The sequence below is a fragment of the Lepidochelys kempii genome, chromosome 4 (genome assembly GCF_965140285.1).
Source record: "Lepidochelys kempii isolate rLepKem1 chromosome 4, rLepKem1.hap1, whole genome shotgun sequence".
In the NCBI taxonomy this organism is placed as follows: domain Eukaryota; kingdom Metazoa; phylum Chordata; order Testudines; family Cheloniidae; genus Lepidochelys; species Lepidochelys kempii.
Window position 1 is genome coordinate 17,632,902 of NC_136383.1, and position 17,803 is coordinate 17,650,704.

The following is a 17,803-nucleotide window of genomic DNA, read 5'->3' on the forward strand; positions in this document are numbered from 1 at the left end:
CCTGTTAGCTAGAATAAGTCTCTCAGATAAGAGTGATAAACGGTGGCAAATGCTGCATTTTAACAACAACTGGATTAACAACAACTCTATGGGTTCTGAAATATCACCTCAATTTAAGTAGAAATGAGGCACAGACTTAACAATATCCAAGGAAGTTTCATAATCTCTCATAGTAACTGTGGAATTAGAACATTGTGTTCCTCCATTAGTGCCCTACATACTGGAAAACATTTTAAGGAGTATCAGTATTCAGTCATTTCTGTTTTTACTTAGACTTAAGACACAAGTCGATGCACTGGCTTTAAACTATTTTCTATATTTGGTTCTGCCATTTCTACTGGAACTATTCCATACATAAACTCTTTACTTTAGTCACCCTAGAAGAATTACTATCAGCAGGTTTCTTGCAAAAGCACCAGTATCTTTAAAATAAATCAGTAAACGTTTGTGCTACCTGAGCAGGTCATTGCTGCTGGGGAAGCCCTGAAGCAAAAAGCTCAGTACATTACTAATTGCAGCAATAGTGGGCTGGGACAAAGACATATCTCGAAGAGTCAGCAACAGTTTGGGGATTAGCTGGAACTCCCTCATTAATTTAGCATTCTTTGAGGCTTCACTGAAAGAGAGAAAAGATTTAACAAACAATGAAAACATCTTCTGTGTATGTGTATAATTTGTTATCCCGTAGGCCTTATTATGAGGCCAGTGTCAGCTAATACCTGGATTCTGTGAGAAGTTCAATGAAGTGCTCAAATAATGAAAGATGAAGCTCATATGGTGCATGAAGCCAGACCTGAAATACAGAATACACAGTGGTACGTTTTATATACAAATCTATTTTCTTGTTTAAGTTAAACAAAAAGTTAACATCCTATTTAATATACCAAGAGATAGACAAGCCACAGTTTACTGCTTAAAAAAAAAAAAAAAGTCAAACAGCGGATTAAAATCCTTGCTGTACATTATAATTATCCTGTCCACTCTGTTCAAATGACAGGTTTCAGAGTAACAGCCGTGTTAGTCTGTATTCGCAAAAAGAAAAGGAGTACTTGTGGCACCTTAGAGACTAACCAATTTATTAGAGCATAAGCTTTCGTGAGCTACACGAAAGCTTATGCTCTAATAAATTGGTTAGTCTCTAAGGTGCCACAAGTACTCCTTTTCTTTCTGTTAAAATGCTGATTTCAAAGACATAAATTACATGGCCATCAGTCCCAAATAAAGTTCAAACAGATGAACAAAAAGACTGCAGAAGAACACAGGGCACCAAAAGTTCTCTCTCAGTGTATAGTAAAATGGGAGTACAGTTTAACAACATCAGAATATAGCAAAACTAGGCTGTGTGAAAAGCTCATCAGCCTGATTCTGATTTCAACTACACCCATCTTATGTCTAATGTATCTTCACTGGAATTACTCTGGATTTACATTGGTGCAAATGTTATCAGAATCAGGCTCTACATGTCTCTTTTAAAATACTTTTTAATGGACATGAAGCTATATTTGTTTGCAATAATTAGCTTAGTTTCTCTGTCAAGATTAAAAAATATCTTCACTGACAACTTTTCTCAGTGTCATACCAAATTTTGCACACAATGTTTTAAGTAATTATTTCTATTCTTTACTGCAGATTAATAGTTAATCAATGCAAACAGCAAGACAGACAAAAGTAAGTAAATTCAACATTAAGGCTATAAATTTTAAGTCTGGTTTGCCGCTGAACAAAAAACAATGAAGAGTCAGGCCCCTTTTAGCATCCTTGTAATATATTATAAAAAGGTTTGAAAGGGTTTTTTTTTGTTTTTAGTAAGTGGGTTTTCTTGCCCTTTGCATTTTTTTTTTAAACTTTGGAAGTATCGGGAAGAGAAAGTCTTCTTTTCCCCATTTAGCTGGAGGTCTCCCTTGGAAAACCCAAAGCAGACGATGCTTTCTCAATCCGAAATGAAGTGGTTGGGCAGTTGAATCTTAAAGACACTATCTTCCTACTGCTAGTTAAACAGGGTTTAAAAACAAAAACAAAGGTGTGTACAGTCTAAGTAAACCATCTCCCTCTCACTTAATTAGGTTTCCCATTTTTTATATCTTTAGTATCATTAACTTATTAGTTCTTGAGTTGCTCTAAGAGTCTTTCTTGAAAAACAAAGCAGAGATGACCCAAACTGAGCAGTTTCATGGAGACCAAGATCTTTGACACCACAGCTGTTACTTTGTTGAATATATTATCTCTGTGAAACCATTGAACAGCAGGATCTTCAACAAACTACTTTTTATTTTGATGATCTTATTCTTTGTGAAAGAAGACATTGCTCTGCTGAAGATCCTACTCTATGTTAATCTGTTCAACTGGCTCAAGACATCTACTGCTGAATCAGCAGAAGAACGTTTGTTGAAAATTTTTTTGAACAAACTTTTTTTGGTTAAAAAATTACTTTTTTTAAAAACAATACAATGTTGAAAAAGCTAATTGGCTTTCTGGAAAATAAAGGCAATTTGACAAAAAATTTTCAAACAGTTCTATTGTTGCTCTGATTCAGAAGTGAAGGTCTGCGGTGGGGGTAGTTCAATCTGTTCACATCTTTGCTTTTTTGGATTTAGGTTAGCTATAATATAAAGAACAACATTAACAGGCACACGATACTTGTGTCTATTAGCATATTGTAAAAAAGCAAAAATGGGCACACACTCATTTTTCTTTTCTGTGGATCACCTGTGAAAGGTTAAAGTCAAAGGATCAACTTTACATTTCCTGGCTACTTATTCATAACCTTAATACATTTAAAGCATGATAATACACCCGGATGGATTTTCAAAGCACGTCACTGGCACTAATGAGAGAGCTGTAAGAATTCCATAAAAGTTAATTAAAAGGAAATGCTACAGGAACAAATAGCCTCAATTATCACACATGTCCCCAGATGTGTATTTAGACACCTAAATTGACACATAGGGATGAAAACTGTGCACTTCCGTACCTTAAGAGCTGATTTGAGCAAAATAGAATATCCTATTAGGGAATTAATATTTGAAAATAGGGCTTCTCAATTAAAAAAAATAGCAAAGTACTACAGAAATAAGATTGTCAACTCAGCTTGTGTTTTGCATAGGTAAAAAGCAGAGAGAACTCAACAGTGCGTGATCAGAGTCCTGTGTATTAAGAACATAAGAACAGCCTTACTGGATCAGACCAAAGGTCCATCTAGCCCAGTATCCTGTCTCCTGACAGTGGCCAGTGCCAGGTGCCCCAGAGGGAATGAACAGAACAGATAATCATCAAGTGATCTATCCCCTGTTGCTCATTCCCAGCTTCTGGCAAACAGAGGCTGGGGCACCATTCCTGCCCATCCTGGCTAATAGCCATTGATGGACTTATCCTCCATGAACTTATCTAGTTCTTTTTTGAACCCTGTTATAGTCTTGGCCTTCACAACATCCTCTGGCAAGGAGTTCCACAGGTTGACTGGGCGTTGTGTGAAGAAAAACTTCCTTTTATTTGTTTTAAACCTGCTGCCTAATAATTTCATTTGGTGACCCCTAGTTCTTGTGTTATGAAAAGTAGTGAACAACACTTCCTTATCTACTTTCTCCACACCAGTTATTATTTTATAGATCTCAATCATATGTCCCCTTAGTCATCTCTTGTCCAAGCTGAAAATTCCCAGTCTTATTAATCTCTCCTCATACGGAAGCCTTTCCATACCCCTAATCCTTTTTGTTGCCCTTTTCTGAACCTTTTCCAATTCCAATACATCTTTTTTGAGATGGGGAGACCACATCTGCACACAGTATTCAAGATTTGAATGGATTTATACCATGGATTTATATAGAGGCAACATGATATTTTCTCTCCTATTATCTAGCCCTTGCTTAATTATTCCCAGCATTCTGTTTGCTTTTTTGACTACCGCTGCATATTGAGTGGATATTTTCAGAGAACCATCCACAATGACTCCAAGGTGTCTTTCTTGGGCGGTAACAGCTAATTTAGACCCCCATCATTTTATATGTATAGCTGGGATTATGCTTTCCAATGTGCATTACTTTGCATTTATCAACATTAAATTTCATCTGCCATTTTGTTGCCCAGTCACCCAGTTTTGAGAGATCCTCTTGTAGCTCTTTGCAGTCTGCCTGGGTCTTAACTATCTTTAGTAATTTTCTATCATCTGCAAATTTCGCCACCTCACTGTTTACCCCTTTTTCCAGATCATTTATGAATAGGCTGAATAGGACTGGTCCCAGAACAGGCCCCTAGGGGACACCACTCTTTACCTCTCTCTATTCTGAAAACTGACCGTTTATACCTACCCTTTGTTTCCTGGCTTTTAACCAGTTACCAATCCACAAGAGCACCTTCCCTCTTATCCCGTGGCAGCTTACTTTGCATAAGAGCCTTTGGTGAGGGACCTTGTCAAAGGCATTCTGAAAATCTAAGTACACTATATCCACTGGATCCCCTTGGTCCACATGCTTGTTGACCCCTTGGAAGAATTCTGGGAGATGGGCGAGGCATGACTTCCCTTTACTAAAACCATGTTGACCCTTCCTCAACAAATTATGTTCATATATACATCTGACAATATTGTTCTTTATTATAGTTTCAACCAGTTTGCCCGGTACTGAAGTCAGGCTTACAGGCCTGTAATTGCCGGGATCACCTCTGGAACCCTTTTTAAAAATTGGTGTCACATTAGCTATCCACAAGTAATCTAGTACAGAAGCTGATTTAAATGATATGTAACAGACTACAGTTAGTAGTTCTGCAATTTCACATTTGAGTTCCTTCAGAACACTTGGGTGAATACCATTTGGTCCTGGTGACTTACTGCTGTTTAATTTATCAATTTGTTCCAAAACCTCCTCTAATGATACCTCAATCTGGGACAGTTCCTCAGATCGGTCATCTAAAAAGAATGGCTCAGATTTGGGAATCTCCCTCACATCCTCAGCCGTGAAGACAGATGCAAAGAATTCATTTAGTTTCTCCGCAATGGCCTTATCGTCCTTGAGTGCTCCTTTAGCACCTCGATTGTCCAGTGGCCCCACTGGTTGTTTAGCAGGCTTCCTGCTTCTGATGTACTTAAAAAAAAATTGCTATTACTTTTTGAGTCTTTGGCTAACTGTTCCTCAAATTCTTTTTTGGCCTTCCTAACTGTATTTTTATACTTCACTTGCCAGTGTTTATACTCCTTTCTATTTTCCTCACTAGGATTTAACTTCCACTTTTTAAAAGGATGCCTTTTTGCCTCTCACTGCTTCTTTTACTTTGTTGTTTAGCCATGGTGGCCCTTTTTTGGTTCTCATACTATGTTTTTTTTAATTTGGGGTATATATTTTAGTTGAGCCTCTATTATGGTGTCTTTAAAAAGTTTCCATGCAACCTGCAGAGATTTCACTTTTGGCACTGTACCCTTTAATTTCTGTTTAACTAACCGCCTCATTTTTGTGTAGTTCCCCTTTCTGAAATTAAATGCTACAAGTGTTGGTCTGCTGTGGTGTTTTTCCTGCCACAGGGATATTAAATTTGATTATATTATGGTCCAGCTATCTTCACCTTGTGTAACATCTTATGTAACATGCTTTTGCTATTCTTCACACCATAGCATAAGATAAGGACAAAACAACAGCATTTAACTCTGAATTACTTTACTTTTACTGGTTTGAAACTGCAAGCTTAGGGTTCTTTTTGTAGGCCATGCATATGGAAGTTTAATGGGGATCTGATACACAGATTCGGATATGCTGTACTGGAATTTTACCCCATTGTTATTTTCAACGTATCTTTTGTATCTCAATATATTTACCACAGTAAAACATACAGGTTAGCAGAAACTGCTGTTCAACTGCTAACTGCAAACCTCATCCTCTTCTACAGTGAAAAGGTATACCTTTTGTATCCAGTAATAATTTTATTTGCAGTGAAGCAACTGCAGTAGGAAGATTACCATGAGAATTACACACTGTGGTAGATCAGAGGCTCTCTACAGTTTGTTCGCTGTACTGAACTATGTATAAAGTATAATATTCTCACAATAATCACCTTCTCTGTTGTGATTTACTGCCAACGTATTATATTAGCACCTGAATCATTAACCGTCCAAATAACATTTGTAGTTGTCAGGGATGCTATACGTACTTCAAAATCACATAGCAGATCCTGGAAGGCAGTTGAATTTGGAATAATGGAGGTTTCATGCCCACTATCCACAGTTCCCACCAAGGAAAAGGTCAAATGTAGTATATGGCTGTTCAAAAGGGAGCGCTTCTTCTTTAGCAACATTGCCAGTAACTGGAAAAAAAATTTAGCAGCACATGAACATTCTTTCTAAGCCTTTGTTCCTGCAATAATCCATATTACAAACATTTTGCAGACAAAGAAAATATGAATCCTATCAGAGCACAATGGATCCAGTAGAGGAATGTGGACACAGTAAATCCACTTTAACAAAAGGGAGCTTTTATAAAATGTAGGAGCAATAAACTTGCTATAACCTTGTAAGCTTGAAGGGTGTGATGAAAAAGCAGGGAGATGGAATTGGGATCAACTGGAAAAAGCCAAGCACGATGAGCTGGAGGGATATTTCCCTGCTCCTAAACGATCTAATATTCTTTACCACTGGCTGGAGCACACGTCTAGCGCTGCACTGAATTTGCACTGCTGTAACCAGTACCACCTCAGACAAAAGGTCTCCAAAAACATTGGTGTAATATGGCAAGTGAAAGGCCATTTCATGGCAAAAGCAAGGAGGGCTTTTCAAATCTGAAGTCTGAGTATTAGGAAGGGAATAACAGGGAATTCAAAGGCAAGTTACAGAAGTGCTTTATATCCAAAATCTGAACAGTCCTGAATTCTAACTTTTAGTGACCCTAATCTAGTAATCCCATAAAACTGATCATATGCTTTTTCTGTGGTCCTAGGATTGCCATTTTAAAAAAAAAGTATCTCTGAATTATGGTTCTTTATTAATCCCCAGCAAAACAGTAGGTCAGAACACCAGTAGAGACTTTTTATATCCAGAAGTTTTTAAAAACATAATGGCAGATTTGATTATTACTATGCAATCAATAGCTCTAAAACCTTGATATTCTGGGTGTTGTGCCCAGTGAACAGAAATGGACTACTGAGCTGGATTGTATTAAATGTGTAAGATCCGTTACAATATTTGAAAGCAAACTAGAAAGTACAATACTGAAACAGCAGTCTTTTCTCTTGGGGCAGCCTTTTGGGAAAAGGCCACCCTAAAAAAGTGTTAAAATAATGTTAAATGTCTTTTTTAAACCCATCAAAACTGAAGATAGCTTGAATGAAAACTCGCACTCAGCCCTCAACTCAACAATTCAGGCTAAGTATTAGCAGGGTCTTATGTGATCAAATAGATTCTATAGGAACAACAGGACATCATTATTTGAAGATAGGGTGAATGCCTTAATAAAATATCTGGGAATTACTTCTAATTCAACAACACCCAAGGACTTCAATGATGACTTTAAAATGGGCTGGTACACAGTACTATGACATCCTAGCACAAGCTGCCATCTTGTACTCCAGAACTTCCAGTTACTATAAAGCAAGCAACTTTCTCTTCAAGTGCTGTTCCCTATGCATATTCCACTGTAGGTGATTGACAAGCAGTACTCAAATACGAGGTGTGTGCGAGATTGTAGATGGCAGAGCTGAACAAAGAACTGCTGTTCCAAAAGATGCATTAGTAGAGGAGTCTTGTACAAAGACATAGTGTTTCACAAACGTGTGAACTGAGCTCCACGTAGCTGCCTTACAAATATCAAGTAAAGACACCTTATGAAGCAATACCACAGGTGTTGCTTGCCTTTTTGTGGAATGAGCTCTTACCCCATAAGGGAGAGGAAGACTAGACAGCTGACAGAGCAAAATCCAGTCCAAGAAAATTTCAAAATTCTTTAAGAGGATATAGCCTGACCCGTGACCCTTTCTGCTTTGTCAACAAATAGTCTATGGGACTTCCTGATTGTTTTTGTTCCGTCAAAGTAAAAGGCTAAGGCTTATCCAACATCAAAGGAATGGAACCTCCTTTCTTTTGAGGATGTGTGAGGTTTTGGGACGAACACAGGTAAGGAGACAAGTCTGGTTCAGGTGAAACTCAGATGACTCTGGGGGTGAATTTAGCGTGTAAACGTAATGAAACCTTGTCCTAATGGAACACAGTGTAAGGAAAATCCACCATCAGCACCCCAAGCTCACCAACCCTCCTGGTTGAGGTGACAGCTACAAGTAATGTGACCTTCATGGATAGGAGAGATACGGAGCAAGAAGCTAATGGTTCAAAAGGAGGCTTAGTGAGTACTGAGAGAACAAGGTTCAAGTCTTATTAAGAAGTAGGCTTTTTTATAGGCCGAAATTTACTAATTAGGCCTTTTCAGAGCCTGCTATTCAGAGGATGTGCGAAGATCTAATAGCTCTATGAAGGCACATGATATACACTGATTGCTGCCAAGGAGACCCATAAGGAACTGACAAACAAACCTGGTGTCTTCAAGGATGAGAAATGTTCTTAATCCTAAAGCATAAGGTGGTAAAAATAAATTAATTAAAACCTACCTCGCTTTTTGTACAGGAATCATAAAAATTACAAGACAGACATATTTTACTATCAGTTTCATTAAAACAAAAATAAAGTCCAGAATGAGAAGAGGTTTCTGGAAAAGCGCACCCAGATAGAGAAATGCTTGCACTTGGCTAGGCAGCAATTCCTAGTGGAATCCTTCCATTAGAAAGAATAATCTGTACAGCTCAAGAACATGATTGCTCTAAGGACAATCCTCATCCAAAAACCAGGCTCAGATGTGGTAGCCAAGGGTTGGGATGCCTGATATCTTGCTACTCCCCTAAGTCAGTAGATTGGGAAACGTAAAAATGATGATCGGTGCCGGAGATGACATGTGTAGGAGATTCAGGTACCAAAACTGTCTGGCCCTGCTGGATCATGCACAAAATCTGAAGCAGTAGCGGAAATGGAGGGAAGGAATAGTTCAGATGATCTGACCATGGAGAAGTAGAGCATCACCCTATGAGTGGTGACCCAGAGCTCTTCTGGAACAATGTATGTTGCACTTAATGTTTATTTGGGAGGTGAACAGATCCCTGGTAGGGGTTCCCCATAGATTGAAGCCACACTTGTAGACAATGAAGGAGTGCTGCAAACTCTTGGCAATTAAGCTCTTAGTATGATGGAATTTAAGGATGTCCCAATGAAGTCCAAGACCATATTTATATTATTCAACTGGTAGTAAGATTAAAACAGCTATTGATACTAAATATAATAAATAAAAAGCAATTTTTAGGTGCATTGAAATGTAAGAGTGCCAAGTTACATGGAAATTCAATCTACCTGCTCTGCTATGTCTGACTTTTTAAGTACCTGATAACCTTTGATTCTTTCCATTTCTTTGCTGGCTAGTGGGTTGCTCTTTACGACACACACCAAGGCCTTCACAGCTGCATACAGTCCTTCTACATCGGATGCCATGGCTACCAAACCCAGAATAGCAGCAGCTCCACCAATGTATTGTAATGTAGTGGCAACAGGCTTTGGGACAAATGTTCTTACTCCTATGCATAAGGTGGTAAAAATATAATAATTAAAACCTACCTCACTTTTTGTACAGGAATAATAAAAATTACAAGACAGACATATTCTACTATCAGTTTCATTAAAACAAAAATAAAGTTGATGAATTCTATTAAGCCCATAAAAAGGAAGAGGAAGAATTGTGTTTAAGTTATTTAATTGGCTTAATGAAAGCATAGGTATTGTGGAAAGTCATTGTGATGTTTATATTTTTTAATGGTAGAAATTAAACAAAGAAAACATGTTAATAAACGAAATAACCTGTATTAATACAATAAAATAATGTAGATAATCTTTATTTGATGGATACTTAATCATATCCACCTTCTAGACCTTTGTTCCTATATACTGTAAATCAAAAATATTTAATGCAGTAAACACACATTAACATCAAAATATCTCACCCAAATATCCTATCAGAGCTGCACCGATGGTGCGTGCAGGTCCATTCAGATGTCCTGCTGAGTTGTGCAGTAGCTTCACTGGCGTGGCATTCTCATGAGAAGAAACAGCCAGCTGAACAAAATACCATGAAAGAGAGTGATTGAGTCAGAAGATTTTTGCTATTGCTGAAAATGATGTTGTGCCTCTACGACAGTATCCTGCAACATTTGGGTAAACCTTATGGAATTAAGTTAAACCTTTTTGAATCACGTTTAATACCTTTAAGGGCCCATTGTATTGAAAATGCAAATGTTTGCATACTACTGTGGGACTGTATAGAACTTCTTTAGGAGCAAGAAGGATTAATGCAATCTCTGGGAAATATTAGGTATTTTAAAGCATTTTTGGGGACACTATGTGTGAACTGGATTTCCTAGGAAATATTTAGGAATGAGGGGAATGCAACTGATCTACTTCAAAATCCACTCTTTGGAAGCCATGCCCTGAGGGACAAAAAAACCTATTGTTTACTGATTACCTGCTCCTGGAAACTCCAGATCAAACACCCCTGAACTGAATAAAGATTGGACTACTAACTTTTCGTGTGTGCTAGTTCTCAGCTGAGACTGCTCTGAACTAGTGAAACAAAACAGACCCCTTTGGGGGAGGGGAGAGGTGAATCTCTGGTAAACTTATTAGCAAGTATGTAGGTTCTTTTATTGTTTTTAATCATTTTTTTTGTACTGTTTATACCTTCAGAATAAATATGTTTGTATAGGAAGTGCTGTGTGACACTTTATAACTGATGTCAATTACACTGTGTATCATCCCTGAAAGGAGAAGCAAGCAGGCCTGTTTACATAGATGGTCTTTTGCTGTGAAGCCAGGGAACCGTGCAGCCTGGAAATGTTACAGTCAGAAGAGAGAGAGACACAGGTCTCCCTCCAAGAAAGGCAACGGCTGGGGACTTGGGTCTCTAATAGTGGGTGCGCTTCCTGGATTACTGAGGGGCAATACAGATGCAGCTGCCCTGAACTGTGACAGATGTGACAATTTCTCTCTCTTTTATGGTAAAGAATGGATAAGGTTTAAAAATAAAATTAACTTTCAAATAACCCAAAGGGGCCACTGAGATAACTTATCACAGAAGTTGGACAAGACCTAGGATTTCCACTGACCCTATTTCTATGAAACAAATTACAACACTTAGAAATGGTGGTCCCATAAGTAATCAATTCAGTGACAGGTTAAAAAAATTAAATTAGCTAAGATCATCATTTGTTAGACCTACTATCAGTTTTACAAATCAGAGTAAAAATTAGAGACATCATCTTGCTCCAAGTAAAGGAAATTAGTCAAAACTGCAGTTGCCCCCATGACATTAACTTAGAACCTTCAAACATTTATGCACATGAGGGTTAGTGGAACACCACACATTTGCACATTCAGAAGATCGGGCCTTTAGTAATGTTTACTTCCATTACTATCAACTTTGTTGTTCTACAGTATGACCCTAAATATTTTCATTGGGAATTATAACGAGCATCTGCAACAAAGGGAAAAAAGGAATAAAACAGTCATTAGTAATTCTAATGGAGAGGATCATCTAAGATCATCATCCCATAAAATGGTTCAGTCCAGTTTAAAAAACTTACCTAAGAGAAAAATGAAGTCAGAGAACATTTTTAGTAAATAGGACCCAGATCCACAAAGGTATTTAGACACTTAACCTCCACAGATTTCAATGGAAATTAGGAGCCTAAATACCTTTGTGAATCTGGGCCTAGGTGATTGCTATCACAGCAGCGTAGAGCCCAAATGTCAGACAGAATTAAAAACAAAAATTAACAGTGAAAATATATAGAATTATAAGTCTGAGACCATTTTTAACCTAGCAAAATTTTGAAGTCAATACCATGTATTTTCTAACATACCTGTTTGGCAATAGCTTTACTATCCAATTTGTTGTAAACTTTCCTTATTCTTGCCACTGTAAGTGAAGAAACTGAGAGTGCATATAAACCAAAAGAGACTTTCTCCTCTGGTACCAAAGATACTGGAGATGGGCTGACTCCTTCCGATTTAGAATCTTTACCTTTAAGATAAGAAAAACTTATTTTAAAACCAGAACTATTTTTCTTTAGAAAATTTTAAAAGTAAAATTGCAATACACTTTACACTAGAGATATGCCTCCAATAATAAATTCAGTGGCTATGAATAACCTTTCTAAAGGTAGAGTTAGCATCCAACAGCACTATATAAACTCCTACTGTACATACAAGAAGTCATAGAACTTGCCCCTATTATTAAAAACATGTTTATTTTCCTTCCTATTCAAAGGTAAATTATATTAATCCTTAATGGCCAGTCTGCTGTCTGTGACCAACAATACAACTTCTGGCTTCCCCCTCCTCATTCAGTCAAGATGGGCACCAAGTCAGGCTGTTTCCCCCATTTCTTTCTGACCTGAAAGAGAGCTGTTAAGACCACCCCACTTACCTTGCTAAGAAGGCAAGTCTGTTATGAAAGCCTGGTCTTAGAAAAATCACTAGAACAGGAATATGCACTGCTGTGATCAAGCCATGGAAACCAAATTAGCCAGTAAACAGCAGTATTATTTGCTTATCTGTGGCTTGGTTTGCGACAACATGACAGTACCTCTGCTAAGAAAAACACTCTAGGAAAAGAGAATGAGATCCAAGGCTGAATTAGAAGAGGGAGCTGAAGGCCCAGAGGAAGTCAGAAGGGCAAAAATGACCTATGACTCATTTATCCACTGCCCTGGAAGGGGATGCTTCTTACAAAGTTCTGCTCCACTCCTGTGTGGTAGAGCTGCACCTGCAATACCTAGTGAAAAAGTGCAGTGCAAATCCTGTTCACTTAATGTCTCCTCTCTCTGGGTCAGGAAGTGTCTAGGGCTCCACTGGAGCAGGCTCTAAAACTAACCTGACAGGGAATTCCCGTGGCCTCCTAAGCCTCCTGGATACCAGACTTGATCTTTTGTTCATGACATATTTTGATGCCTGGAGGTCTTTCCTTTAACCCACCAAGACAGTGAATAGAAGACTATTTCCCTGAAGATTTCTAATCTACATGTATCTTGAGGACCCTTCTGGGGTCCAGACTGCACCAGGTTTTTCTCTTTATGGCTTCAGACTGGGACAGAAACTTAGAAAGAAGGCATCCTGGTTAGCTGAAAGAGGGACATGACTATTGGCAAAATATATGATGGGCAAATGACCTACAGCAGTGCTTCTCAAGCTATCTGATGTGGGGGACTGGCAAATTTTTTTTCCCAATGTGAGCGCAGACCAGTAGCCGATTGCTCACAGACCGGCACCGGTCCACGGACGACCACTTTGAGTAGCACTGACCTACAGAGACCAGTTTATCTCTCTGCAAGACCCAACATAGAGGATTTCAGGAAAACAGAGAGCTCTCCTGTTCTCCTAGGTAAAGGATTTGGCCTCCAACAACTAGCCTCAGGGAGAAAAATGCAAATCTGCCAAAAGGGCGGGCTGAAGGCAGTTTGATACAGGTTCAGACTATCCAGAGGCACTGGGAAGTTAACCAGATTGAGGGCAGAAAAAGGCACCTACCCTTCAGGAAATCTGATACCAAGGAAGAAGGCCCCACAGTTGTACAATCTACCAAACCCCTTACAGTGCTTAGCACAGCTCACAGTAAAGGAACAAGTGGCTAGGCCTTTGACAAAAACATTCTAGCCTGCCTAGCTGGATAGAAAAAAAAAATCTTTGCCTTCCATCACATGGAAAAACTCAGCTTGTACAGGAAGAAAGTGAAAGTGGTCACTTTTTCATGGGTGCAGTACAACCTAAAACACCGCAATGAAGAAGCTTAGCTTCAGTGAGATGGGAGAAGAGACTCAGGAGTCCTGGGTCTGAGTCATCACTGGACCCTACTGAATAAGCTCTTTGCATAAGAGCATAGGGATCTTTACTTCTTGCACCAGCAGGTCCATGTGCCAACCCTGCCTTGGTCACTTTTGGCAACTAGATTTTAAGAAGTCTTGTGCTGAGCAGTTTTCTTTAGGACTCACCACATGAGCAGGAGGACTGTAATCTAGAGAAAAGATTAATGGAATAGCAAATGGATCCAGAGCTAGAGTTATTGGGTCTGGATACCTGCTGCCAGGAAAAGGAGCACTTGACACTGAATTTTGTTGTGAACAGGTCTATAACAAGGATTCCTCAAATCTTGGGAACTGGTTGGAAAGCCTCTAAGATGAGCTTCTTTCCTCTTTGACTGAGTTTTGTCCTCAGCTCCAGACACCACTTCAAATGCTGTCTCTGTTCCAACTTTTGGGACAGCCTTTGGGATCACGTGAGAGATTCTTTCGTCCTTCAGGAAAGCTCTGTGGTTAGTTTTGTCTGTCACAGCTCATTTCACCCACTGCCTTACTCCTCTGAGATAATGGAGGTTTTTCTCAGTGACAGCAGAAAAATGTTAAGGTCGCTGTGGGAAAAAACTACTGTAAGAAGCAGCACGCTTGATTTTTTCTGTTGGTTTTTCATTTTTTCTTTAGCCTTTTGTGCTTGAGAGTTCTGTGACTATTAGAGGTAGCCATGGAAATTTCCTTCCTGCATGTTGCTTTCAGTGAGGTAGGAATCTGAATGCAGAGGCAAAAGAGGGAGCTCTACAAAGTAGAAAAATCCTGAATGATGGCTGTTCATCATCCTGCCAGAGCAAATGAGGAGGAACACACTGTCTGAGCTGTTCCAGACAGAGCTATTCAACATGTTTCTGAAATCAAGTGACCATGTTTTCCGATCACCACACCATCACCACATTCTATTTCCAAAAAGAACTCTCAAAAAATGGTTACAATACCAATGTAACCATTACTCTCCTTTGTTTGCAATAAACCGGTAATAATTTTGTATGCACTACATTTTGTCCAGTGTAATTTTATTCTCCGTTGAACTATGTTTAGGCACCATAAGCAATTACATTTCAATATAACTTTGTTTAAATCAGTGGATCAATTAAAAGAATTATGATATTCTATATTGATGCTGGAGACCAATAATTTATTTACAGTCCATATGTTAAAACAATAATTATGAGGTAATTCTGAGCTCTTAAGAGTTTGGTTCATAGTAACACCTTTTCCTATGAGTTGCTGGGCCCTCACCTTTCTCAAACAGTAAGTAAATGGGGGGCTTTCATTGTTCGTAGGGTAGATTCGGGATTAAAAAAGATCCAAAAACATAATCCTCCCTAAAATCATTTACAACAAATGTATTTGTACTTACATGGGATGTACACTGCTTGAAAGCTTCCAACATAATTTGGTCCCAGCTCATAAACGGTGCTAACGCTTGAAAGAGGCAAGACTTCCTCTACGAAATGCGTTGGTCCCAGACGCCAAACCAGGGAGGAGATCTGGCGTTGGGCAGGTGGTGTGCCAGTATAGGCATAAACTGTGCTGACTACGGGTGGATTAGTAGAACCTGACCCGCCTGGGGTACTGTGAACATAGTGAAGCTGTAAAAGAGAAACAAGTGACAAAGCTGTTCGGAGGAGTACAAAGCTGTCACAAAAAGAAAGTAAATAACTTGAAAATTTAGAAGTGTTTAATGTGTTCAAATAGATATGTAAAACTTTAACTAGTTAATCCTCGTGAGATAATTTTGCCTATGCTGCTAAAGGGAAATTGAAACACAGAAGTTAAGTAACTTGCACAAGATCACTGACTTTGTGGCAGGGCCGTGCTCGGTGGTGCTGGAACACTTTTCATAGTGGGGGTGCTGAAAGCCAGTGAAACTGCAAAGGCCTCTTTTTACCTTGCTCCCCCAGTTACCAATGTCCGCACTCCCTCTCCCACCCCCTGGAACTGCGGCTGGGAGCAGGGTTGTGGCTCTAGGAGGGGGGATGCAGACGGGGTAAGGGGGCCAAGGCTAGAACCACAGCTGGGGGCAGGCGTGGAGCCCCGGGTGAGGGGCTGGCGGGAGCAGAGCCTCGGGGCCGGAGGAAGCTGAGCCCTGCGTAAAACCTGGGGGTGCTGCAGCACCCGCCTCCCCTCCCATAGTTCCAGCACCTATGGCCATGCTATGTCCCATAACCAAGCTCTTTCTAAAAGAGTTTTAAAGAACACGAGTAACTCCTAACATTTGGCTTATTTTGAAGTTGTTACACACTGATAGAGAAGTTACTCTAGATTCATTGTTTTATTTACTGGCTCTTTTATTGCTCTCATCGCCATTTTATCTTTGTACCTTTAGTCTAAAAAACAAACAAACAAACAAACAACGAAAGCCTAACATGCCAGACAAAATCACTAGAACACAAAATTACAGTTAATATTTCTGATATAACCATATTTTATACTCTAGTGATCCCTGCACTTATTCTTTAAAAATTTAAGATAACAGCAATGGTAGTTCACACCACTGATCATGCTGATGCACAAATAAGCAAGGTTATTTCATTCCAGTGACAGGGAAACAGAAATAAGTTTGCCTTTCTGATCTAAGGAATAAACACTGCCCCATATACAGTAAGTGCAACCACTAAACAGGTACTTCCCAATATACAGTACAAAGGTTTTTTTTAAATATATGGAACAAAGTCTGCAACAATGGTCTCCAAATTTGTATACTAAATGAAATTTAATGCTACAATTTGCTATAGACCCTTGAGGTCTTTACATAAAATCCTTAAAGTAAGGACTGCCATTATCAACCAATTTCCTGCTCAAATTCATCATTGTAGCTTCATGCAAAACTCTGGCATTTACATTTAAGGAAAATAGAACTGCTTAGAAGATAAACAGATTCTGTAGCACACAAACATACGTCTACAATTATACCCTGGAAGTTTCATCAGGCTCTGGGAAAGAAAAACATTTTTGGAAGACTGCCCTTTTACAATGGTTCCAAAGCTTTTTTGCACATTTTCTCTTTTCAGTAACATGATAGAGAGCTCTTTCAATTCTGCTTCTTTCAAATTTTGTATCAGGAATATTTTGCTTCACACCATTATAGCATTCATATAAATCCAATCTGGAAGGCTTAAAGAAGCTGAAATGTTGATCTCTCACTTCACGGAAGAATCTAAACAAGAGATTTGTTCTAGTGCCGTGCAACTAAGCTCTCCCTTACTTAAACAACACAAAAACTGCCATCTTTTATTTTATACAAATTAACTAGATTCATACAGCTGGAAAAAAACATCTTAAATGAGAAAAGTGGGTTACGCTTACATGAACATAGACAAATCATCAGATTAAAAAAGGGTAATAATTTGTATGAAATACTGAGGTTCATCAAAACTATTATATTCCTCATTTTGCAGGATTAGTACAGTGTGTCAGACATATGTTTATAGTTAAAACATTGTTTCACCTGTAGCGTTTTAGGTCTATTAGAAGGAATGTCATCTTTTCCTCAATACCGATCCAGTTCCCTTGAGGCCCAATCCTGCCCAGTGTTGAGTTCCCTCCAGTCCCAATGACTTCAGTACGAAGTGAAGAACTTTTAGTACACCTTGCAGGATCAAACCCTCACTGATATTTGCTACTCTGTCTTAGGCTTCATAGTTTAGTCACTTGGGTATCAAATTCCTGACCTGTACAATTAGGCATTCCTCACCCCTCAATAAAAAATAATGCAAGGACTGCTTATTGCAATCCTTCTATTTAAATTGCCTAATGCTTTCCATTATAAATACTCCTCCCGAATACACCACACCCCGAACCCAACATATGGTCCCACTGGGTCATTCCCACCGTTGAAGATACCACATGGGCAAAGTCTCCCAGAAGGAAAGGCAAGAGTGGGCCAAGCTCCCCC

The 17,803-nt window shown here is 38.9% G+C and overlaps 1 protein-coding gene across 9 annotated transcripts in view; it reads right to left on the minus strand.

Annotated features, from left to right (window-relative positions):
• The window catches only part of WDFY3 (WD repeat and FYVE domain containing 3), a 262,135-nt gene that overhangs the window by 97,649 nt on the left and 146,683 nt on the right, over nt 1-17,803 (minus strand). For all 9 annotated transcript variants that reach the window (XM_073340560.2, XM_073340559.2, XM_073340566.2 and 6 more), the window contains 7 exons: nt 15,266-15,497; nt 11,923-12,083; nt 10,009-10,120; nt 9,395-9,585; nt 6,133-6,285; nt 720-793; nt 455-616 (listed from right to left, as the gene is read on the minus strand). In XM_073340560.2, the coding sequence (XP_073196661.2) occupies nt 455-616; nt 720-793; nt 6,133-6,285; nt 9,395-9,585; nt 10,009-10,120; nt 11,923-12,083; nt 15,266-15,497 (1,085 nt within the window). The remainder of the gene's footprint in view (nt 1-454; nt 617-719; nt 794-6,132; nt 6,286-9,394; nt 9,586-10,008; nt 10,121-11,922; nt 12,084-15,265; nt 15,498-17,803) is intronic.